The sequence below is a fragment of the Bufo gargarizans genome, chromosome 8 (genome assembly GCF_014858855.1).
Source record: "Bufo gargarizans isolate SCDJY-AF-19 chromosome 8, ASM1485885v1, whole genome shotgun sequence".
Lineage (NCBI taxonomy): Eukaryota > Metazoa > Chordata > Amphibia > Anura > Bufonidae > Bufo > Bufo gargarizans.
In genome coordinates, this window is record NC_058087.1 from 167,384,500 (window position 1) to 167,409,574 (window position 25,075).

The 25,075-nt window shown below is 46.5% G+C and overlaps 2 protein-coding genes across 2 annotated transcripts; both read left to right on the forward strand.

Annotated features, from left to right (window-relative positions):
- Window positions 1-8,292: 8,292 nt before the first annotated feature.
- Window positions 8,293-9,396, forward strand: LOC122945463 (C5a anaphylatoxin chemotactic receptor 1-like). The gene has a single exon (XM_044304531.1). The coding sequence runs from the start codon at window positions 8,293-8,295 to the stop codon at window positions 9,394-9,396; it is 1,104 nt and encodes a 367-aa protein (XP_044160466.1).
- Window positions 9,397-21,769: 12,373 nt separating this feature from the next.
- On the forward strand, window positions 21,770-22,873 carry LOC122945464 (chemokine-like receptor 1). Its single transcript, XM_044304532.1, has one exon. The coding sequence runs from the start codon at window positions 21,770-21,772 to the stop codon at window positions 22,871-22,873; it is 1,104 nt and encodes a 367-aa protein (XP_044160467.1).
- The last annotated feature ends 2,202 nt before the right edge of the window (window positions 22,874-25,075 follow it).

Sequence of the window (25,075 nt, forward strand, 5' to 3'; positions counted from 1 at the left end):
TTTCTCTTCTCAATGACTGCCAATATGAACGCCAGCATTTTTATTCTCACCTCTTTAAATATCGCCAGGGTATTGTCTGTAGCACATCCAATGTTTCACCTCAAATTCATCTCCAAACGCGTTTCATTTTGGATCTGTTCTATAATTTGGTTAATTACCATCCCGTCCAGCTTCCCGGTGTTCTACTATAGCGGGGAAGTGAAAATTGGAGAATTTGTACTGTGCACCTACCATAGCAGTAAGACCTTAGATACTGCGGTAGCAAAAAATTGGTATAATGAGAGTAGTGGGAACACTACAAGAGACGTTTCTGACATCTACGCCATGTTTGGCTCCTACTTCAAGCAATGCTCCTCTCACGCGTGTTGTGGTGGTGAGGAGGCACTTCGTTTTTGGGACCTTGTGAGGTCCACCTCGAATCAGTTAGTGATACCTTACCTTATTATTGGATATTTTATTCCTCTTAGTATTGTGATTATTTGCAATATAATTATAGTTGTGCATGTAAGAAAATCCAAGACCATTAATACCCACAGGCTCTATCGAATGGTGGTCGCGATCATCATGGTGTATTTCATAACATGGACCCCAGTAGTCATAGCAGAGACTGCGTTATTTTTCATCATTCTCAAGATGAACTTCCTAGCCTTGTTCTACATCCTTCTATTCATCCCTCTCTTCATCAGCATCGCCTACACAAGCAACTGCTTGAACCCAATTTTCTATGTGCTGAACGGTGGACAGATGAGAACGGAACTTTGTGATTTCATAAATTCCTTAAGAAATAGCAAAAAATGAAAGGACACGATTACATGAGATCCTCTGTGCTCCTGTGAATGACCACCAACCGTGTGTGACCAAATGAAAGTCAACTGTACCGTGTTTTCTCGTGTTATATTCTCTATTACTTACTGTACTTCTTGAATGGGCAACCCACTATGTGAACCTTCATACCCTTGACTATGCATGGGAACAAACATGGCCATCTACAAAGCTAAGCCAAGTGGCCGGCAGAAGATGTCTTCTTTGGACATGTGTAGGAGATGGGACAATCATAAAACAGAATACACAGATCATCAAAAGCAAAGAAAGTTCCCTGTTTTATTATGATTTAATGATGGACTTAAAGGATATGTACACCTTTGGGGGCAATTTTTTTAAATTATTGTATTGCACTCATTTTGAGCTAAAAATAATTTTTTGCAATTGGTCTTTATTAAAGGTAGGTCTACTAATGCTGACTAATATGTAATAAATGAGTCTGAACCTACTGAGCAAGTGTCAGCGGCCTACTATGTTATTTGAACAGGTGCCCCACCTGAAATCTTCCCAGTATAGAGGGGGTAGTTCTTTAGCTCCCAGTGGGACCTTTGGCTGGCCATACATTTGAGATAGCTGCCAGCTAAATGGTCGTTCAGCTGTTACTCCCGACACCAGCATAGATTTCTGAAGAACAAGTAGGCGGGGATAGAGGGAACTCATGAATAAGCTGGACTCTTCTCTGGCAGCCCATGACTCTTCTCCAGCATTACACTGTAAATTCTTCTCAACAGCTTTACAAAGTAATAGACAGATGTGCCACAAGCCCCGTAGGATCAGAGAGGAGGATGAGAGTGGTAGCGGCTGTGGCTGTAACAGTCAATCACAGTGGCAATCCCCACACAGATGATCTCTAAGGCTATGGCAGTGATAGGAGCAGGAACCTTTCTTTGATCAGGACACAACCTGATGTCACGGCTCCTGCCTGGTGGTAGTTGGGGGTGAACATGATGTTATAGTTTTGGTGTGGATGCAAGGCAGGAGGTGTAAGGTGCAATAGACTGAGCTAGGGGCACATCTAAGTCCACACTTAACTTCCAACAGAGGCTGAGTTAGGATAGTTAACCCTGACTGAGCCATACAAAAGCTATACGAGGCATTAATAAATCAAATAACATTAAATGATATTACACAACAAGAACAGTTTGCAAGTACCATGGTCTAGGGACTGCAGATGATATCAGTGCGAGCAGCATAAAAGAGGTGAGTGGTTCCCTTTAAAGAAGCATGAATACTTTTAATTGTGACTGTATACTTTACCCATGACATAACAGGAGGGACCCTCACTGAAAGTCTGTGCTCATTTTCAGGCTCTAACACTGGAAAATGGCTTCATTCATAAATCTCTGTTATTCAATTGCGGATCTACATCATCTCATCGGACACTACGACTCCTACTTACCTTTCATTCAGTACTTCACTGTTGTCGTGTCCATTGTCACCTGTCTGTTGGGACTGGTGGGAAACGCATTGGTCATCTGTTTTCTCGGATTTGTCATGAAGAAGCACAAGTCCAAATACAGATTTTTGAATTTGGCCATTGCTGATTTCTTCTCCCTCCTGACCTTTCCCTTTCACTCCATTGCAGCTTTTAAAGGCACCTGGCCTTTTGGGCACCACGTGTGTAAACTTGTTCTCTTCTCAATGACTGTCAATGTGTACGCCAGTGTTTTAATTCTCACCTCTTTAAATATCGCCAGGGTATTGTCTGTAGCACAACCAATGTTTCACCTCAAATTTATCTCCAAATGCAATTCATTTTGTATCAGTTCTATAATCTGGTTAATTATCATCCCGTCCAGCTTCCTGATGTTCTACTAAAGCGGGGAAGTGAAAATTAGAGAATTTGTACTGTGCACCTACCATGGCAGTAAGACCATAGAGGTATAATGTGAGTAGTGGGAACGCTACAAGAGATGTTTCTGACATCTGCACCAGGTTTGGCTCCTACTTCAAGCAATGCTTCTCTCACGCGTGTTGTGGTGGTGAGGAGGCGCTCAGTTTTTGGGACTATGTGAAGTCCTCCTCAAATAGGTTAGTGAGACCTTTCCTTATTATTGGATATTTTATTCCTCTTTGTCAGGGCTAGCGTCAGCAACCAGCATACCTGGGCTACTGCCGCTGCCCACTGCTCCAGCTAATTGTAATGGTGAAGCTGGGAGCCGTTCGCTCCCCACTCTACCATTCAGCTTGCAGCACCCCACAGCAGCAGCACAATGTCCTCACACATCATGCTGCTGGTCTGTGTAGGAGGAGGAGTGGGGCAGGCTGGGGATCAGCTTCAGCTCCTCCTACACAGCAGCATGATGTGTCACAGTGTCCTGCTGCTGCTGCTGATGGGGAGTGCAGATCATCGGAGGAACCGAGTGAGTATTTACTGTTTGTTTTTTCCACTTCCTGTGAAGGGGGTACATAGCTACTGTGAGGGGGGTACATATCTTGGCATATCTACTGTAATGGGGAACACATCATAGCATATCTACTGTAAAGGGGGCCTCGTGCTTCCACTGAGCCCCCGCTGTCAGGTTGGAACGCCGTCAGTAGCGCTTCTAACAGCATATGCTTGTATTCACGCATCTTCCGATCACGCTCAAGTGACGGAATAAGGATGCCACATTGTCCTTGTAGTAGGCATCCAGCAGGGTGGCCACCCAGTAATCATCATTGGTAACAATCAGAGCACCTCGGCGGTTGTTGTGCAGGCACTGAAGCATGTACTCGCTCATGTTTGCCAGGCTACACAGAGGCAATGACAAGCTGTCCTCTGTGGGAGGTGTATCGTCTGTGTCCTCTGTATCCCTCCAGCCATGCTCTAATGATGCCCGTGAGCTGCTTTGGGTGCACTCCTCATCCTTCCAAACTGTGCCCTGGCTGGACAGTTGGGTACCCGGCCACTGTTGGTGCAGGAAACCACTCCACGAGCCACGTGTGAATGACTGGCCTGATAACCATGTGAATGGCCCCTGTTGCTCCTCCTGTGCCATATTCTCATCCATCATCACCTGAAGCAATTTTTCAAGGAGACATAGTTGTGGGATAGTAATGCTGAGGACGGCGGCATCAGCGTTGGAGTACTCGAAAAAGCGCAACATGGCACACGCGTCCCGCATTGAGATCCACTCGTTGGTGGTGATGTGGTGCTGTTCCGCAGAGCGAATCACCCGTGCGTGCTGCAGCTGAAACTCCACTATCACCTGCTGCTGCTCGTACAGTCTCTCTAGCATGTGCAATGTGGAGTTCCACCTTGTGGGTACGTTGCATATGAGGCGGTGAGCGAGAAGGCTGAAGTTACACTGCAGCGCAGGCAGGCGAACAGCAGCAGGGTGAGAAAGCCTGCCCGCACTTTCTGCAGCAGCTGTGACATATCAGGGTAATTTTTCAGGAACCTCTGTACCACCTAATTCAGCACCTGCGCCAGGCAAGGGATGTGCGTCAAACTGGCTAGGCCCAGAGCTGCTACTAGACTTCGCCCGTTATCGCACACCACCAGGCCGGGCTTGAGACTCAGCAGCACCAACCACTTATCGGTCTGCTCTTCGATGCCTGTCCACAGCTTCTCCGGGGGGTGTGGGGTCTTTCCCCAAAACATATGAGTTTCAGAACAACCTAATGCTGTTTCCGCCTGGCTGTGCTGAAGTTGGTGACCGGATGAAGAGGCGGTAGAGGAGGAAGCAGAGTAGCAGGAGAAGGCAACTGGGGGCACAGAGAAACATCCAGCAATCCTCGGTGGCGGTAGGACATGTGTCAAATTGCTATCTGCCTCAAGCCCAGCCGCCACTGCATTTACCCAGTATGCAGTTAGGGTGATATAACGTCCCTGCCAGTACTTACTAGTCCACGTATCGGTGATTATGTGGACCTTGTTACTGATGGTGTTGCACAGCGCACACCTGATTTTTTCTGCCACCTGTTCGTGCAGGGCAGGAGAAGTTGTGGCGGCTGGGAACCACATACTGCGGGACAGACACCGCATAAGGTTTTTTTAAGTGTCGAAATAGCAGCATTTCAGAGGCCAGGAATTTTGAAATGCTGGCATTCAGGGCCAGGGCTTATGGGTAGTTAGCGGGGTACTTCCTCTTTCTCTACAGTGTTTGGGAGATTAACAGCCGAATGCTTCCATTGGACAGTGTGGAGATGCACGGTGACACTGCTGGTGGTGGTGCTGTCATATCCTCTCTTTGCAGGGAACCAGGTGGCCCTTTTGCTCCAGAGGGGGAGGACGAGGCTGAGACCGCAGCAAAGGAGGGAGCAGTATTTTTAGGTGTCTACTCCACCACAGCTTGTGCTCTGTGGTTAGATGTGCAATGGGTGGCCTCCCCCTAGGGCCCTATATATGGTGCGTCCCAGGTGTAGGAAATGCCGAGTGGTATAGTGCGGCCGTCTGTTTCTTTATGTGTGTCAAGGTGCTCCTACCTGGATACGGCTGGACCCCAGACTTTAGCTCCGAAGCAATAAATAGGGGGAATAATTGAGGGATTTGAAGAGAATAACTTGAGTCCAGAACTTGAGATGAAGTTCAATGGCAGCTTTACTTTGCATAAACGTTTCTCCAAAACGGTTTACAGGCTTTGTCTTGGTTTCAGCAGGCTTTAGCATGAAACTGGCAGGCAAACTCCACTCTGCTACATCTGTTTCTCTCTGAATCTGCTGTACTGACAGGTTGGCTGTATAACTCAGCTTCTTCTGTACGCTGCACTTCACTTTGTAGGTTATGTCAGGGAACTTTCCTCCTGGCTCCTGAGGTTTCAAGCTTTGGCCAGCAGAGCTTAGGGTGCTCTGGCTGGCGTGAGCACATCCAGCAGAGGCGTACACTAGACTGACTAGAACTTCTGCCCCACCCCTCCTACAGGAAGTAGGACTCGCCCACTTATCTCCAGAGAAGGGTTAGAATGGAATGGAAGGTTCCATTCTATCTAACTATAGCTCTGCCTGGTTTGATGCCACCTGCTGGCGAACCAGGCACATTACATGAACAATTACATAACATTAGAAATGCACAGTGTGGAGGACTTTTGATAGTTATGGTAAGGGAATATCACCTTGTATCATATGTTGGTAGCCGTAGGCTTGACCTTATTTACGGTATATTGCTTAGTAGACCATCAGAGGGTGAAAAATCCAGAATGATGTCCACGTATAATTAACTAAAAAAAAGATGCTAGCTCAGCCGCACCCTTTTCGTCATACATTTTTTAACTGAGGAATTTTAAGTGGCTCGGGAGGAGTGGCCCTGAAAAAAAATCTAAAAGTTGCTTTATGTTGTAGGTGGTTCCAAGTTGGCAGAAGGTGGGGCTGACACAGGCATTGGTCCCATTACTAGTAGGTTGGGCCAATGAAAAAATGCTAAGGTATTCAGAACCTTTTCAGCAGGTGGGGGGCAAATGCACAAAGAAGCAAGTCATTGGTAGACGGGCTAAAGCATTACAACTGTAATTGACGCAAACCACGCAAATCCTTGTCCTGTCAGGTCCTCATGTACTCGGCCGGTGCCAGGCAGGTCTACCGGTACTGACTTATATGTAATAAATGCATCTCTGAACCTACTCAGCAGGTGCCCGCAGCCCACAATGTTATTGGAACAGGCGCCCCACCATAAATCTTCCCAGTACAGTCTATGGTCAGTCGCCCCTCCAGGTGGGGTAGTTCTGTAGCTCTCAGTGGGACCTTTGGCTGGCCATACATTCGTTTGGCTGTTACTCCCGACACTGGCATGCACATGCTTGGATATCTGAAAAACAAGTAGGCAGGGATAGAGGGAACTGAACTATTCTCTGGCAGCCCATGACTCTTTTCTAGCCTATGGGCTAATTTACACAACCGTGGTTTGGTTCCGCATCCGAGGCGCATTTTTTTGTGGCTCGGGTATGGACCCATTCACTTCAATGGGGCCGTAAAAGATGCAGACAGCACTCCGTGTGCTGTCTGCATCCATTGCTCCGTTCCATAGCCCTGCAAAAATTATAAGTCGTGTCCTATTCTTGTCCATTTTGCCGACAAGAATAGGCATTTCAATAATGGGCCTTCCCTTCCATTCCACAGGCGGCATCCGTGTTTTGCGGATACGCAATTTGCAAACCGCAAAACATGGCACGGTCGTGTGAACAAGCCCTTACACTTTAAATTCTCCTCTACAGCTTTACTAAGTAATAGACAGATGTGCCTCAAGCCCCGTAGGATCAGAGAGGAGGATGAGAGTGGTAGAGGCTGTGGCTGTAACTGTCAATCACAGTGGCAATCCCCACACAGATGATCCCTAGGGCTATGGCAGTGATACAAGGGTGCACCCTTTCTTCCCTCTGAGCACACCCTGAGGTTGAGGCTCCTGCCTGATAGTAGTTGGGGTGCCCTGGATATTATAGTTTAAGTGCGGATGCAAGGCAGGAGGTATAGAGTGTAATAGAGGCTGAGTTAAAATAGTTAACTCCGACCCAGCCATACAAAAGCTATACTAGGTACAATAATACTTCAGATAATGTTAAATAACATTACAGAACATTAACAGTTTGCAAGTACCCTGGTCTGGGTAACTGCAGACGATTTCAGCAAGGGCCGCATAAAAGAGGTGAGTGAGGTGTGAATGTAAAATATAAGAATGAAACTGGATCGCACATCCTCAATACTATGCTTTTATCTAACAACTGCTTCTGGGCATAATTAACATGGCTTCTCAGTGCAATATATGGTATACCTACCCCTCTGTTGCATACTGTACATGAGGCATTGGTATACCATTTGATCAAAAAGCATAGGCCACTCACCACGACCAGATTGCCTCCTCGAGTGGGAACTTACGCTAACTTTGGCAACCACCGGCGCCGCAGCACCGCACCAATAGGCAGCGGGACCCAGCAGCCAAACAATGCCCCCGCTGTCTGGCAAAGCCACCCTGGCACTGGGCCCCACCAACCCACCAGCACAGCACCAAAGCAACAATGGCTGCCGCACAGCACCGTTGGAGTTCCTGAGAGTATGTGATAGGGTGAGTTTCACACCTGTTCACATGGTACAGTGCTGCGTTGCGGACATTGTTGCTTTGGTGCTGTGCTGGTGGGTTAGTGGGGCCTAGTGCCAGGGTGGCTTTGCCAGACATCGGGGGTGCTGTTTGACTGCTGGGTCCCGGGGCCTGCTGGTGTGGTGCTGCAGAGCTGGTGGTCGCCACGCAGCGCTGCGCCAAAAGTAGGGTCCCATTCAAAGAGGCAACCTTGTCATGGTGAGTGGGCCTATGCTTTTTAATCAAATGGTATACCAATGCCTCATGTACAGTATGCAACATAGGGGTAGGTATACTATATATTGCGCTGAGAAGCAATGTTAGATAAAAGCATAGTATTGAGGATGTGCGATCCAGTCTCATTCTAATATTTTTCAGTGAGGTGTGAATACTTTAATTGTGACTGTATACTTTACCCATGACATCACAGGAGGGACCCTCACTGAAAGTCTGTGTTCATTTTCAGGATCTAACACTGGAAAATGGCTTCCTTCACAAATCTCTGTCATTCCATTGCGGATCTACGTCAGCTCATCGGATACCACGACTCCTACTTACCTTTCGTTCAGTACTTCACTGTTGTCGTGTCCATTGTCACCTGTCTGGTGGGACTGGTGGGAAACGCATTGGTCATCTGTTTTCTCGGATTTGTCATGAAGAAGCACAAGTCCAAATACTGGTTTCTGAATTTGGCCATTGCTGATTTCTTCTCCCTCCTGACCTTACCCTTTCACGCTATTGCAGCTTTTAAAGGTACCTGGCCTTTTGGGGACCAGGTGTGTAAACTTTTTATCTTCTCAATGACTGCCAATATGAACGCCAGCATTTTTATTCTCACTTCTTTAAATATCGCCAGGGTATTGTCTGTAGCACAACCAATGTTTCACCTCAAATTCATCTCCAAACGCGTTTCATTTTGGATCTGTTCTATAATTTGGTTACTTGCCATCCCGTCCACCCTCCCGGTGTTCTACTATAGCGGGGAAATGAAAATTGGAGAATTTGTACTGTGCACCTACCATGGCAGTAAGACCTTAGAAACTGCAGTAGCGAAAATTAGGTATAATGTGAGTAGTGGGAACGCTACAAGAGACGTTTCTGACATCTACGCCATGTTTGGCTCCTACTTCAAGCAATGCTCCTCTCACGCGTGTTGTGGTGGTGAGGAGGCGCTCAGTTTTTGGGACCATGTGAGGTCCACCTCAAATCAGTTAGTGATACCGTTCCTTGTCATTGGATATTTTATTCCTCTTAGTATTGTGATTATTTGCAATATAATTATAGTTGTGCATGTAAGAAAATCCAAGACCATTAATACCCACAGGCTCTATCGAATGGTGGTCGCGATCATCGTGGTGTATTTCATAACATGGACCCCAGTAGTCATAGCAGAGACTGCGTTATTTGTCGTCATTCTCAAAAAGAACTTCCTAGCCATGTTCTGCATCCTTCAATTCATGCCTCTCTTTATCAGCATCGCCTACACAAACAACTGCTTGAACCCAATTTTCTATGTGCTGAACGGTGGACAGATGAGAATGAAACTATGTGATTTTATAAGTTCCTTTAGAAATAGCAAAAAATGAAAGGACACGATTACATCAAATTCTCTGTGCTCTTTTGAATGACCACTAACCGTGTGTGACCAAATAAAAGTCAACTGTACCGTGTTTTCCTGTGTTGTATTCTCCATTACTTACTGTAGCCCTTGAATGGGCAACGCACTATGTGAACCTTCATACCCTTGACTATGCATGGGAACAAACATGGCCATCTACAAAGCTAAGCCAAGTGGCCGGCAGAAGATGTCTTCTTTGGACATGTGTAGGAGATGGGACAATCATAAAACAGAATACACAGATCATCAAAAGCAAAGAAAGTTCCCTGTTTTATAATGACTTGATGATGGACTTAAAGGCTATGTACCCCTTTGGGGGCAATTTTTTTAATTATTGCATTGCACTTAGGGTCGTACCGAACTTTAGGATTTTTGGACACTGAACCCGAACCCGAACTTTTTAGTAAAAGTTCGAGTTCGGTGTTCGACGATTTAATGGCGCTTTTTGAACGGCTGCAGGGCAGCCAATCAACAAGCGTTTCACTCGTGTGCCCTTAGAAGCCATCACAGCCATGCCTACTAATGGCATGGCTGTGATTGGCCAGTGCAGCATGTGACCCAGCCTCTATATAAGCTGGAGTCACGTATCGCTGCACGTCACTCTGCTCTTACTAGTGTAGGGAGAGGATGCTGCTGCTGTGAGGGAGAGAATAGGAAAGAACTTGTTGTTAACTCAGCGATCTACCTAGATTTTGTTTTGTGGGTGCAGTGCAACATTTTTTTACCCTGCCCTGAGCCCAGTGACACAGAAAAATACGTTTTATCCGTCTGTTAGTTAGGTGTGGGCCGGCGGCCTTTTTGTGAAAGTTCAGTGCACTAGCACTGCATATGTGCCAGGGACAATAATTTAAACCAGTTCTTTTAGTTCAGTGGGCAACATATACCCATTTTTTAAGTGCACCTTCACTGCATATGTGCCAGGGGAAGGCAAAATAATATAGGGAATCAGTCTGTGAGTTCAGGGACCCAGGGCGTGACATATTCACTTTTTTTTTCTGTAAAGTACAATCCAAGTAAATCCATCTGTTAGATTCTGTGGGGACATATTTTTATTTATTTTTGCTAAAAAGTACATTTGCGCCCTGCACTGCATTTGTGACAGTCCAATACAAGCATTAAATACCGCTGTTATATTCTGGTTTTCAAAAAACACCCATTTTGTGAGAGACCCTAGATTTGGGGTCTTTGCTGCATTTGTGACAGTCAAATACAAGCTTTAAATACTGCAGTCATATTCTGGTTTTAAAAAACACCCATTTTGTGCAAGACACTAGTGTTGAGCGTGAATATTCGAATTGCGAATTTTTTCTCAAATGTCGTAACTTCGAGATTTGACGATGATTTAGAATATAGTTCTATATATTCGCGAAATCGAATATTCTTTTTTTTTTTATTGCTTTTTACTTTCCCACTTCCCTAAAGTAGTTCTTACCTGTCCTTTGGATTCCTGGCTTCCTGGCTGCTCCAGTCAGTTCCCTTTGCCGCTTCTGCCGACTTCCGTGCTCATGGAGCGTCCCCATCACCATGGGAACGTCTACATATACTAGAATGTACTGTCAGATTTGAGAATTACGTTGAAATCGCAATTCGATTAATTCAAGTTATAATAATCGAATTGTGATTTCAACTTAACTGCTATATTCCATATTCTTTTTTTTTTTTTTTTTTATATATTTTATTTTTCAAAAAATTATGTATAACAATCTTCTATTTCAATATCACAAAGCGAATTATTCCATATTCATTAATTCTAGCCTAATATGGAATATAGCAGTGCTAAGTTGTAATCGCAATCCGATTAATTCAAGTTATAATTATCGAATTGCGATTTCAACTTTTTACGTATATTCTTAATATTGCTCTAACTTCGTCTTTTAGAATATTCGTAAAATATTCTAAAAGACGAAGTTAGATCAATATTACGAATATTCTAAAAGACGAAGTTAGAGCAATATTAAGAATATTCGTAAAATACACATATAGATTGTAATTTAGCTAATATACTGCTATAGTAATTTTTTTTAATAGTGTACATATTTTACAAAACTTAAGTTCATAAGAGGCAAAACAAATTTTAGAAGAAAAAAAAGGATTATAGCACTATATTAGCTAAATTACAATCTATATGTGCATTTTACGAACATTCGTAATATTGCTCTAACTTCGTCTTTTAGAATATTATGAATATTCTAAAAGACGAAGTTAGAGCAAAATTAAGAATATTCGTAAAATGCACATATTAGCCTAGCCATAGTCAATTAGTCATAGAAATGTTGCCTTATACTATCAAAAGAGAAAAAATCGCAATATGCGATTAATTAAATCGCATATTATTCGTGATAATTGGAATAATTACGAATATTCGATTTCGACGAATATAACACGAATATTCAATCGAATATTCGCGAAATATCGCGAAATTGAATATGGCACCTCCCGCTCATCACTACAAGACACTACATTTGCGGCCTTTGCTGCATTTGTGAAGGTCCAATACAACCAGTCAATACTGCTGTTACATTGTTGGTTGACAAATTAAAAATTTTTGTGACCGTGAAGTAATTGTATAAAATTCGCCTGTCACGCTGTTGTGTGACCTCAAGAAATCTTTCCTCTTTATGACACCAGCACTGCCTCACTGTCAGTGAACTTAATTGTTGACTATTGGCGGTTACATTGTCACCTGAGATAAACCATCTTGGTAAACGCAAAGAATGAGGAGAGCGTCAAATAAGGGGCGTGGCCCCGTTCGTGGTGCTGCTGGTGTTGGTGGAGCTCCTGTTGCAAGAAGCGGACGTGGTCGATTTGTGCCAGCTACACGCACAAGTGAAACACCTTCCTCAGGTGCGAGTAGGTGACAGAACCTTCAGCGTTATTTGGTCGTGCCTAATGCGGCTCTATGAATGGTGAGGCCAGAACAAGTACAGCCGATAACAGATTGGGTGGCTGACAGTGCCTCCAGTTCCTTCACATTGTTTGGCACCTGCAGGTGATGTCCATCAGTCTATGACCTCACCCCCTTGCAAATCAGCCAAGCAGTCTGAGCCCCAAGTCATGCAGCAGTCTCTTATGCTTTTTGATGACTCTGCTAGCAGGGTTTCCCAGGGCCATCCACATAGCCCTGCCCCAGAAGTGGAAGAGATTGAGTGCACCGATGCCCAACCACTTATGTTTCAGGATGAGTACATGGGAGGACCACCGCAGCACGTCTCGGATGATGACGAAACACAGGTGCCAACTGCTGTGGCTTTCTGCAGTGTGTAGACCGACAAGCAGGGCAGGGGTGAAGACTGGGTGGAAGATGATGTGGAGGACGATGAGGTCCTCGACCCCACATGGAATCAAGATCATGCGAGTAACCTGTCTAGTTCGGAGGAAGAGGCAGTGGTCGCACAGAGCCACCAGCACAGCAGAAGAGGGAGCAGGGTGAAAAAGCGGAGCGGCCGTCCGCTAAACAGTACGCCTGCTACTGCCCACCGCAGCAAGGGACCGAGCACACCTAAGCCAGCTCCAAGGAGTTCCCTGGCGTGGCAGTTCTTCAGACAATGTGCTGACGACAAGACACGAGTGGTTTGCACGCTGTGCAATCAGAGCCTGAAGCGAGGCATAAACGTTCTCAACCAGAGCACAACCTGCATGACCAGGCATCTAAGTGCAAAGCACGAGCTGCAGTGGAGTAGACACCTCAAAAACCAAGAAGGGTCTCTGGCTCCTCCTGCTTCCTCTTCTGCTGCAGTCTTGGCCTCTTCATCCCCCTCTGGAGTGACAGTGGCACCTTCCACCTTGCAAACAGAGGATCTGCCAGCAACACCACCACCTGGCCTTTAGGGGAACCACATGTGTAAACTTGTTCTCTTCTCAATGACTGCCAATATGTACGCCAGCGTTTTAATTCTCATCTCCCTAAATATCTCCAGGGTATTGTCTGTAGCACAACCAATGTTTCATCTAAAATTCATCTCCAAATGCGTTTCATTTTGGATCTGTTCTATAATCAGTTTTTTTATCATTCCATCCAGCTTCGCGATGTTCTACTATAGCGGGGAAATGAAAATTGGAGAATTTGTACTGTGCACCTACCATGGCAGTAAGACCTTAGATACTGCAGTAGTGAAAAATAGGTATAACGTGAGTAGTGGGAACGCTATAAGAGACGTTTCTGACATCTACACCATGTTCGGCTCCTACTTCAAGCAATGCTCCTCTCACGCGTGTTGTGGTGGTGAGGAGGCGATCAGTTTTTGGGACTACGTGAAGTCCCCCTCAAATCAATTAGTGAGACCTTTCCTTATTATTGGATATTTTATTCCTCTTTGTCAGGGCTGGCATCAGCACCCAGCATACCTGGGCAACTGCCGCTGCCCACTGCTCCTGAGGGGGCCCACAGCTGATTGTAATGGTGAAGCTGTGAATGGGGCACATATCTAGGCATAGCTACTGTGAGGGGGGTACATATCTTGGCATATCTACTGTGAAGGGGAACACATCATGGCATATCTACTTTGAAGAGGAATACATCATGGCATATCTACTGTGAAGAGGAATACATCATGGCATATCTACTGTGAAGGGGGCCTCGTGCAGTGTCCCAGGGGGGTCAGTAGTGTATGCTGGGCTTTGTAGTGCAGATTGACCACTAACCTGGGATCCACTGTCGTCTTCAATTGGGGCAAATACTGGAACAGGCAGGTATTGAACAGTTCGTGACGCCAGTGTCAATTAAACGGTGACACGCCGTGTATGATGTTATAAAAGAATGAAGCAAGCATAGGGTAGCCAACAAAAACTGGAACTTTACTGAATATCAGTCAAGGTAACACACGGACACTGGTAGTGCACAGTTCCATAAAAGACGGTTGGTTTTCATAAAAATACAGGTGGTTCTTGAGAATACAGAAAGGCCGGTCTTAGCGATGAATTATACAGAGTGTTGATTTCAGGAGATGCAGTACAGGCGGATTGCTCACTATTCCTGACTGGTCCTGCTACATGTGACTTTCTCTCCAAGGTCTAATGCCCTTTATCTGGCGTACCCTTAAAGCTGTCCTTATCTAGTACCTCCTCTGTTATCTTGAGTACCTCTCGCTTTATCTGATCGGCCTCTGTGGTAATCTGTGTCTTGGCTTGTGGCTTGTTTATGCTGCTTCAGCTAAACGGATGACGACTCAGGAGGGGAACCTTTTCCTTGGATCCGGAACCCGGTTACAGGGCCTTTACTACCCTCTCCTAGCCGACAGGCTTCAGGCCTGCTATGCTCTCACAGGCCCATAACCTGGCTTTCCCTCAGACACAGGATCATTTCTGACCTCTGCTCCCACTGTCTGAACACACTGCTGTTACTTCCTGACTGGGCCTTATATAACCTAGGGCTCCCTAGCTCCCTCTAGTGACTCAGAGCTGGAATGACACCCTAGCCGGCCTGCATAAGCACGTTTCACAGTAACAGGAAAATACATAGCATGACATTACAAGATGTTTTTACCAACCTCCCCTTAAAGGGGGAACGACAACACCCAAGTGACCCTTCTGTAGTGACGGGGTATTACTCTCCCGTCCACTACATACCCCGCTGCTTTAAGCTGAGTACGACCTCGTACTCCATCAGGGCCCGCCCAACTGGAATCATGACCTGAAATAGAGAAAGACACATGCATGCATATATGTCCATTACACTCTTATCAGACCCAATTGGAAATGGCGAAGTCTGGTGACAAGGGGCGTCGTTCTCTTTTTCACAGGATAGTGAGTGGAACGGGGGCGCTGACCTGGCACAGCGGATGTTGAAAGAACCAGGATAGTCCATGACAATAAATAAGTCCATAATAAATTAACCTCTCAGAGGCTTGCACATAGGAAGTCCATCTCTGGGCACATATACTTGAATAAAAAACCGGTTATTAAATACTGTCAGCAGCACATATATAAAATGACAATACAGGACTCTGACAATACCAGGGCCTTGTTATCCTGGCAAGTCCTGCTTACCCTTTAAAATAGTGCTGACATAAAAATGTCTTTTCAACCTGAAATGGGGGTAAAAGGGAAAAACATGTGCAAAATAAGGCACAACTGGGATTGTAGCAGCAAACCGGATGTCCCAAACAAAACAAAGGCAGCTGGAAGCATTGATACACAGTGGCACATTATTTAACTAGGATGCCACCGGCCGTGGGTAACTGGCAGCGAGCTTCACCAGCTCTGCCAACTGGAGGGACAAACGGCCATTAAGGAGAGGAACAAGAGGGCAAAAGTACTCACAGCCGGGTATCATGTTCTTCTTCAGACGACGAGTCGACATATGGCACCTGCAGCAGTTGTTCCGGCAAGGACGGCCACATTTGAAACCCGTCTCCCCTGACAATTTTTAGAGGGGGAGGTTTGTCTTTCACGGCCTCCATCTCGGCCTCCGTCCTCGGGAATGGAAACCACCGCTCGCCTCCTGCGCAGCCGAGGTCCGCCACCCAGTACACCCTCTTTCGTAGGGCCTCCAGTTCTGCTTTGGTACAGGTGGTCGGATCTACCGGAGGTCCAGGGGGTCCGGCCGCTGGGGGAACAATGGCAGCGGCTGCTTGGCGCCGGGCCTCAGCACTTTCCTCGGCTCTCCGATAGCTGTCCTGCCGCTCCTGCTCTTCCTCTCGTTTCACTGCAGCCGGAGGGGGGTACCGCTCCTCCAGGCCCTGCAGCACGATCGGCTCCCAGAAGACATCTGGACTGAGGTAGACCTGGTTTTGAAGATGGGTGGTCCGGCCCTTGTCCACACGCGCGCTAGCTATCTCAGCCGGTTCGGCCCTGTCTTTTTCAGAGTCCCAGTTTCCAGCCGGCGCCTTCGGGCGAGTCACTGCGGTGGCGTAGGGGCCCCTTAAGCTTTCAGCGGGAGTGTATTCCACGATTTCCCCTATGGTTAGATTGTGGAGATGTTCTGGGAGGTAGTGCCGCTTTACCGACCGCCGATTGACATAGAAGTCCCGGCCAGTCCCCAGCTCCTGGATAAATCCATAGCCTTTGTCCTTGTCGAAGGACACCACTATCCCTCGGCGCCTTTCGAGCTGGGGCTTACCCGGGAAGGAGTCTCCCTGTATCGACTTAGCCATCTCCTCAAAGCGCTTCTTCCGGCTAGTATTCTTTTCTGCCACCGCGGCTCTCAGCTCCTCCATGATAGCCGGCCATTCTGCATGCCGGCGGCGGATCGGTGGGGACTCGGGTCGGGTGATGCTCAGATCCATGGCCTGGGCTCCGGGATTGACCGTCCAGGCTAGAGGATCCCACGGCCCCAACTCTGGAAAGTCCGGTGGAGTGGCGCCCCACTCGCACGTGGTCTCATCCTCGCTCTCAGCAGCACACGCCATCTCTTCTCTTCCTGATTGCTGCATCGCTTCTGACTCCTCCCACGCACTGGGCCAGTCTATCTCCATCGGAGCCCCGCCTCCCAGGCGTAACTTTTCAAAGTAGTTAGCCGCTTCGCCACTCCTCAAGGTGGGCGGCGCTCCAGGGCAGTCGTCTCCTCCTTCTTCTTGGAAGGTTTCGGCGCCAAATATTCGCGCCTCTGCACATCCTGATGGCGCAGTAAAAAGCCTCATGGCGTCGGCGGCCATTTTAGATGTCCTGATGCTGCAATTCACTGCCAGCAAGCAGGATGACGAAAAATCCAGTAAAACACAGTCCACAAATACGATTTTTCTCTCTGGGGGTAGCGCAACACAGTACAGCGCATCCGATTCCTCCCAGGCACAATTGTAATCCACAGATTTGGAAATAAAGGATATAGTCTTTGCAATACGGTGGTGGAATAGTTAAAGCACACAGTTCACACTTCTCTGCACTTCAGAAGTATGCGGATCCTGTTCGTGACGCCAAAAAGAGCGATGCAGTGTCCCAGGGGGTCAGTAGTGTATGCTGGGCTTTGTAGTGCAGATTGACCACTAACCTGGGATCCACTGTCGTCTTCAATTGGGGCAAATACTGGAACAGGCAGGTATTGAACAGTTCGTGACGCCAGTGTCAATTAAACGGTGACACGCCGTGTATGATGTTATAAAAGAATGAAGCAAGCATAGGGTAGCCAACAAAAACTGGAACTTTACTGAATATCAGTCAAGGTAACACACGGACACTGGTAGTGCACAGTTCCATAAAAGACGGTTGGTTTTCATAAAAATACAGGTGGTTCTTGAGAATACAGAAAGGCCGGTCTTAGCGATGAATTATACAGAGTGTTGATTTCAGGAGATGCAGTACAGGCGGATTGCTCACTATTCCTGACTGGTCCTGCTACATGTGACTTTCTCTCCAAGGTCTAATGCCCTTTATCTGGCGTACCCTTGAAGCTGTCCTTATCTAGTACCTCCTCTGTTATCTTGAGTACCTCTCGCTTTATCTGATCGGCCTCTGTGGTAATCTGTGTCTTGGCTTGTGGCTTGTTTATGCTGCTTCAGCTAAATGGATGACGACTCAGGAGGGGAACCTTTTCCTTGGATCCGGAACCCGGTTACAGGGCCTTTACTACCCTCTCCTAGCCGACAGGCTTCAGGCCTGCTATGCTCTCACAGGCCCATAACCTGGCTTTCCCTCAGACACAGGATCATTTCTGACCTCTGCTCCCACTGTCTGAACACACTGCTGTTACTTCCTGACTGGGCCTTATATAACCTAGGGCTCCCTAGCTCCCTCTAGTGACTCAGAGCTGGAATGACACCCTAGCCGGCCTGCATAAGCACGTTTCACAGTAACAGGAAAATACATAGCATGACATTACAAGATGTTTTTACCAACCTCCCCTTAAAGGGGGAACGACAACACCCAAGTGACCCTTCTGTAGTGACGGGGTATTACTCTCCCGTCCACTACACTCGTGCTTCCACTGAGCCCCCGCTGTCAGGTGGGAACGCCGTCAGTAGTGCTTCTAACAGCATGTGCTTGTATTCACGCAACTTCTGATCACGCTCAAGTGACGGAAGTAAGGACGGCAAGTTGTCCTTGTAGCAGACATCCAGAAGGGTGGCCGCCCAGTAATCAGCACTGGTAACAATCAGAGCAACTCGGCGGTTGTTGCGCAGGCACTGCAGCATGTACTAGCTCATGTGTGCCAGGCTACACAGAGGCAACAACAAGCTGTCCTCTGTGGGAGGTGTATCGTCTGTGTCCTCTGTATCCCTCCAGCCATGCTCAAATGATGCCCGTGAGCTGCTTTGGGTGCACTCCTCATCCTTCAAAACTATGCCCTGGCTGGACAGTTGGATACCCGGCCAATGTTGGTGCAGGAAACCACTCCATGAGCCACGTGTGGACGACTGGCCTGATAGCCGTGCAAATGACCCCTGTTCCTCCTCCTGTGCCATATTCTCATCCATCATCACCTGAAGCATTTTCTCAAGGAGATATAGATATTGGATAGTAACGCTAAGGACGGCGGCGTCAGAGTTGGAGTACTCGGAATAGTGCAACATGGCACACGCGTCCCGGATGGAGGCCTACTTGTTGGTGGTGATGTGGTGCTGTTCCGCAGAGCGAATCACCCGTGCGTGCTGCAGCTGAAACTCCACTATCACCTGCTGCTGCTCGTACAGTCTCTCCAGCATGTGCAAGGTGGAGTTCCACCTTGTGGGTACGTTGCATATGAGGCGGTGAGTGAGAAGGCTGAAGTTACGCTGCAGCACAGGCAGGTGAAAATTAGCAGGGTGAGTTTGGTGAGTTTATATGTGGTTCGGTTGGACTCTTTAAATGGGCAAGGTGCCTTGTTGGAATTTTCTAAGTCACAGCTGGCGGCAAGTTATTACATCGTAAAGGTGTTGGAGAAAAATGGGCGGATCTGCCCGCTGGGAGACCAGCGGTTGGCGGAGCGCACGGTTCAAGGTTTATGGTTTTGCCGTTTGAATATTTAAGCTGTGGCCGATTACCACCCAACAACAATAAAAGGGTTAAAAGATGAACAGTGTCAGTGTCATTATTAAAGGGTTTTTATGGGGTTGGTATGTTGGGCCAGAAGAAGGACGGAGTTAATCCCTTCCTCATTCCTGATGGTACCAACAGTCTCAGGTGTCTACTCCACCACAGCTTGTGCTTTGTGGTTAGATGTGCAACGGGCGGCCTCCCCTAGGGCCCTAAATATGGCGCTTCACAGGTGTAGGAAATTCCTAGTGGTATAGTGCGGATGTCTGTTTCTTTATGTGTATACGAAATAATCCCAGCAGACGAACTTGCTCTTCAGAATGTAGTTTATTAAAGGGTTCACAGAACGCGTTGCGGCATGTCAGCCTTCCACAACTGCAGTTGAGGAAGGCTGACATGCCGCAACGCGTTCTGTGAACCGTTTAATAAACTACATTTTGAAGAGCAAGTTCGTCTGCTGGGATGATTTCGTATGCATCATATGGGGAATGCTCCTTTCCCTTGCAGACATTGAAAAGGTCGTGAGCTTTCTTATTTGGGAACTGTTGCTGTTTCTTTATGTGTGTCACGGTGCTCCTACCTGGATATGGCTGGACCCCTGGCTTTAGCTCCGAAGCAATAAATAGGGGGAATAATTGAGGGATTTGAAGAGAATAACTTGAGTCCAGACCTTGGGATGAAGTTCAATGGCAGCTTTACTTTGCATAAACGTTTCTCCAAAACGGTTTACAGGCCTTGTCTTGGTTCCAGCAGACTTTAGCATGAAACTGGCAGGCAAACTCCACTGAATCTGCTGTACTGGCAGGCTGGCTGTATAACTCAGCATCTTCTGTATGCTGCACTTCACTTTGTAGTCTGACTCTAGGTTATGTCAGGGAACTTTCCTCCTGCCTCCTGAGGTTTAAAGCTTTGGCCTCCATGGCCAGCAGAGCTTAGGGTGCTCTGGCTGGCGTGAGCACGTCTAGCAGAGACGTGCCCCTGCACACCTGTCCCCTAGCAGAGGGTACACTAGACTGACTAGAACTTCTGCCCCAACCTTCGGACTCGCCCACTTCTCTCCAGGGAGGGGTTAGAATGAAATGGAAGGTTCCATTCTATCTAAGTATAGCTCTGCCGGGTTTGCTGCCACCTGCTGGTGAACCAGGCACATTACATGAACAGTTACATAACATTAGAAATGCACAGTGTGGAGGACCTTTGATAGTTATGGTAAGGGCATATCACCTTGTATCATATGTTGGTAGCCGCAGGCTTGACCTCTTTTGGTATATTGCTTAGCAGACCATCAGAGGGGGGAAAATGCAGAATGATGTCCACGTATATTTATCTAGAAAAAAAAGCTAGCTCAGCCACACCATCTTCGTCATACATTTTTTTTAACTGAGGCATTTTAGGTGGCCTGGGAGGAGTGGCCCTGAAAAAAAATCTAAAAGTTGCTTAATGCTGTAGGTGGTTCCAAATTGGCAGAAGGTTGGGCTGACACAGGCATTGGTCCTATTACTAGTAGTTTGGGCCAATGCAAAAATGCTAAGGTATTCAGAACCTTTTCAGCAGGCGGGGGCAGATGCGCAAACAAGCAAGTCATTGGTAGACGGGCTAAAGCATTACAACTGTAATTGACGCAAACCACGCAAATTCTTGTCCTGTCAGGTCCTCATGTACTCGGCCAGCGCCAGGCAGGTCTACCAGTAATGACTTATATGTAATAAATGCATCTCTGAACCTACTGAGCAGGTGCCCGCGGCCCACTATGTTATTGGAACAGGCGCCCCACCATAAATCTTTTCAGTACAGTCTATGGTCAGTTGCCCCTCCTGGTGGGGTAGTTCTTTAGTTCTCAGTGGGACCTTTGGCTGGCTATACATTCGTTCGGCTGTTACTCCCGACACTGGCATGCACATGTAAATTCTCCTTTACAGCTTTACTAAGTAATAGACAGATGTGCCTCAAGCCCCGTAGGATCACAGAGGAGGATGAGAGTGGTAGCGGCTGTGGCTGTAACTGTCAATCACAGTTGCAATCCCCACACAGATGATCCCTAGGGCTATAGCAGTGATACAAGGGTGCACCCTTTCTTCCCTCAGAGCACACCCTGAGGTTGAGGCAACTGCCTGATAGTAGTTGGGGTGCCCTGGATGTTATAGTTTTGGTGCGGATGCAAGGCAGGAGGTATAGAGTGTAATAGAGGCTGAGTTAAGATAGTTAACCTTGACCCAGTCATATAAAAGCTATACTAGGTACAATAATACTTCAGATAACGTTAAAAAACATTACACAACATTAACAGTTTGCAAGTACCCTGGTCTGGGTAACTGCAGACGATTTGAGCCAGGGCAGCATAAAAGGGGTGAGTCAGGTGTGAATACTTTAATTGTGACTGTATACTTTACCCATGACATAACAGGAGGGACCCTCACTGAAAGTCTGTGCTTGTTTTCAGGATCTAACACTGAAAAATGGCTTCCTTCACAAATCTCTGTCATTCCATCGCGGATCTACGTCAGCTCATCAGATACCACGACTCCTACTTACCTTTTCTTCGGTACTCCACTGTTGTCGTTTCCATTGTCACCTGTTTGGTGGGACTGGTGGGAAACGCATTGGTCATCTGTTTTCTCGGATTTGTCATGAAGAAGCACAAGTCCAAATACTGGTTTCTGAATTTGGCCATTGCTGATTTCTTCTTCCTCCTGAGCTTACCCTTTCATGCCATTGCAGCTTTTAAAGGCACCTGGCCTTTCGGGGACCACGTGTGTAAACTTTTTCTCTTCTCAATGACTGCTAATGTGTACGCCAGTGTTTTAATTCTCACCTCTTTAAATATCATCAGGGTATTGTCTGTAGCACAACCAATGTTTCACCTCAAATTCATCTCCAAACGCGTTTCATTTTGGATCTGTTCTATAATTTGGTTCATTACCATCCTGTCCAGCCTCCTGGTGTTCTACTATAGCGGGGAAGTGAAAATTGGAGAATTTGTAGTGTGCACCTACCATGGCAGTAAGACCCTAGATACTGCAGTAACAAAAAATAGGTATAATGAGAGTAGTGGGAACGCTACAAGAGACGTTTCTGACATCTACACCATGTTCGGCTCCTACTTCAAGCAATGCTCCTCTCACGTGTGTTGTGGTGGTGAGGAGGCTCTCGGTATTTGGGACCAGATGAAGTTCACCTCAAATCAGTTTGTGATACCTTTTCTGATCATTGGATATTTTATTCCTCTTAGTATTGTGATTATTTGCAATATAACTATAGTTGTGCATGTAAGAAAATCCAAGACCATTAATACTCACAGGCTCTATAGAACTGTGGTTGCGATCATTGTGGTGTATTTCATAACATGGACCCCACTAGTCATAGCAGAGACTGCGTTATTCGTCATCGTTCTCAAGATGAACTTCCTAGCCTTGTTCTACATTCTTCAATTCATGCCTCTCTTCATCAGCATCGCCTGCACAAACAACTGCTTGAACCCGATATTCTATGTGCTGAACGGTGGACAGATGAGAACGGAACTTTGTGATTTCATAAATTCCTTTAGAAATATCAAAAAATGAAAGGACACTATTAAATGAGATCCTCTGTGCTCCTGTGACCACCAACCGTGTGTGACCAAATTAAAGTCAACTGTACCGTGTTTTCCTGTGTTGTATTCTCCATTACTTACTGTAGCTCTTGAATGGGCAACCCACTATGTGAACCTTCATACCGTTGACTATGCATGGGAACAAACATGGCCATCTACAAAGCTAAGCCAAGTGGCCGGCAGAAAATGTCTTCTTTCGACACGTGTAGAAGATGGGACAATCATAAAACAGAATACACAGATCATCGAAAGCAAAGAAAGTTCCCAATTGTATAATGATTTGATGAAGGACTTAAAGGATATGTACACCTTTGGGGGCAATTTTTTTATTATTGTATTGCACTAATTTTGAGCTAAAAATATTTTTTTGCAATTGGTCTTTATTAAAGGTAGGTCTACTAATGCTGACTAATATGTAATAAATTAGTCTGAACCTACTGAGCAAGTGTCAGCGACCTAATATGTTATTCGAACAGGTGCCCCACCCAAAATCTTCCCAGTACAGAGGGGGTAGTTCTTTAGCTCTCAGTGGGACCTTTGGCTGGCCATACATTTGAGATAGCTGCCAGCTAAACTGCCGTTTAGCCGTTACTCCCGACACCAGCATAGATTTCTGAAGAACAAGTAGGCGGGGATAAAGGGAACTCATGAATAAGCTGGACTCTTCTCTGGCAGCCCATGACTCTTCTCCAGCATTACACTGTAAATTCTTCTCAACAGCTTTACAAAGTAATAGACAGATGTGCCGCAACCCCCGTAGGATCAGAGAGGAGGATGAGAGAGGTAGCGGCTGTGGCTGTAACAGTCAATCACAGTGGCAATCCCCACACAGATGATCTCTAAGGCTATGGCAGTGATAGGAGGAGGAACCTTTCTTCGATCAGGACACAACCTGATGTTGCGGCTCCTGCCTGGTGGTAGTTGGGGTGAACATGATGTTATAGTTTTTGTGTGGATGCAAGGCAGGAGGTGTAAGGTGCAATAGACTGAGCTAGGGGCACATCTAAGTCCACACTTAACTTCCATCAGAGGCTGAGTTAGGATAGTTAACCCTGACTGAGCCATACAAAAGCTATACGAGGCATTAATAAATCAAATAACATTAAATGATATTACACAACAAGAACGGTTTGCAAGTACCATGGTCTAGGGACTGCAGATGATATCAGTGCGAGCAGCATAAAAGAGGTGACTGGTTCCCTTTAAAGAAGCAGGAATACTTTTAATTGTGACTGTATACTTTACCCATGACATAACAGGAGGGACCCTCACTGAAAGTCTGTGCTCATTTTCAGGATCTAACACTGGAAAATGGCTTCGCTCATAAATCTCTGTCATTCCATCGCAGATCTACATCATCTCAATGGATACTACGACTCCTACTTACCTTTCGTTCAGTACTTCACTGTTGTCATGTCTATTGTCACCTGTATGGGGGAACTGGTGGGAAATAGTGTTGATCGAGCACCGTAGTGCTCGGGTGCTCTGGCTGAAGACATCAGGATGCTGGGGTGCTCTACCGAGCACCCAAGTAAAATGGATGTCAATGGGAGAACCCAAGCATTAAACCAGGCACCCCCTGCTCTGAAGAGGGGAGGGTGCCTGGTTCATAGGAAAAGGTCAGAAATTGATGGAAACACCACCGAAATGGTTCGGAAACAGCAAGGGGAGGATGTCTGGATGCATCTTGGACTCCCAGGTCTTTGCTGGGAACCATCTTGTCCGAGTAGTACGCCACTTTTACAGACTGACAATAATACGCACAAAACAGAAAAATATTGTTAAGAAACATTCTTTCCTGTATATTTACTTGTATATAAAGTGCAAGTGCTGCCAAAAATTACAAGGAAGAGGTACTCCGATACAACCTGTATATCACATAATGGAGGGCCTCATTCACATTGTGGTACAATAGTTCAAGTAGTGGGACTTCTACACTCATAAAGTCTATGCACTAAGTGAAAGGGCTGCCAAAAATTACAAGGAATCGGTACTCCAAAACACCCTTTGTTACACATAAAGGAGGGCATCATACACACCCTTGAAAAATTATGATTGATGGCCTGCTGGTGACCCTCAAAAACATTTGGAGCAAGGGCCTGCTGATCTGACCATCTAAAACATTAGGGGTGAGGGCCTGCTGCCGCATTGGTGACTCTAGATAACCTCTGGG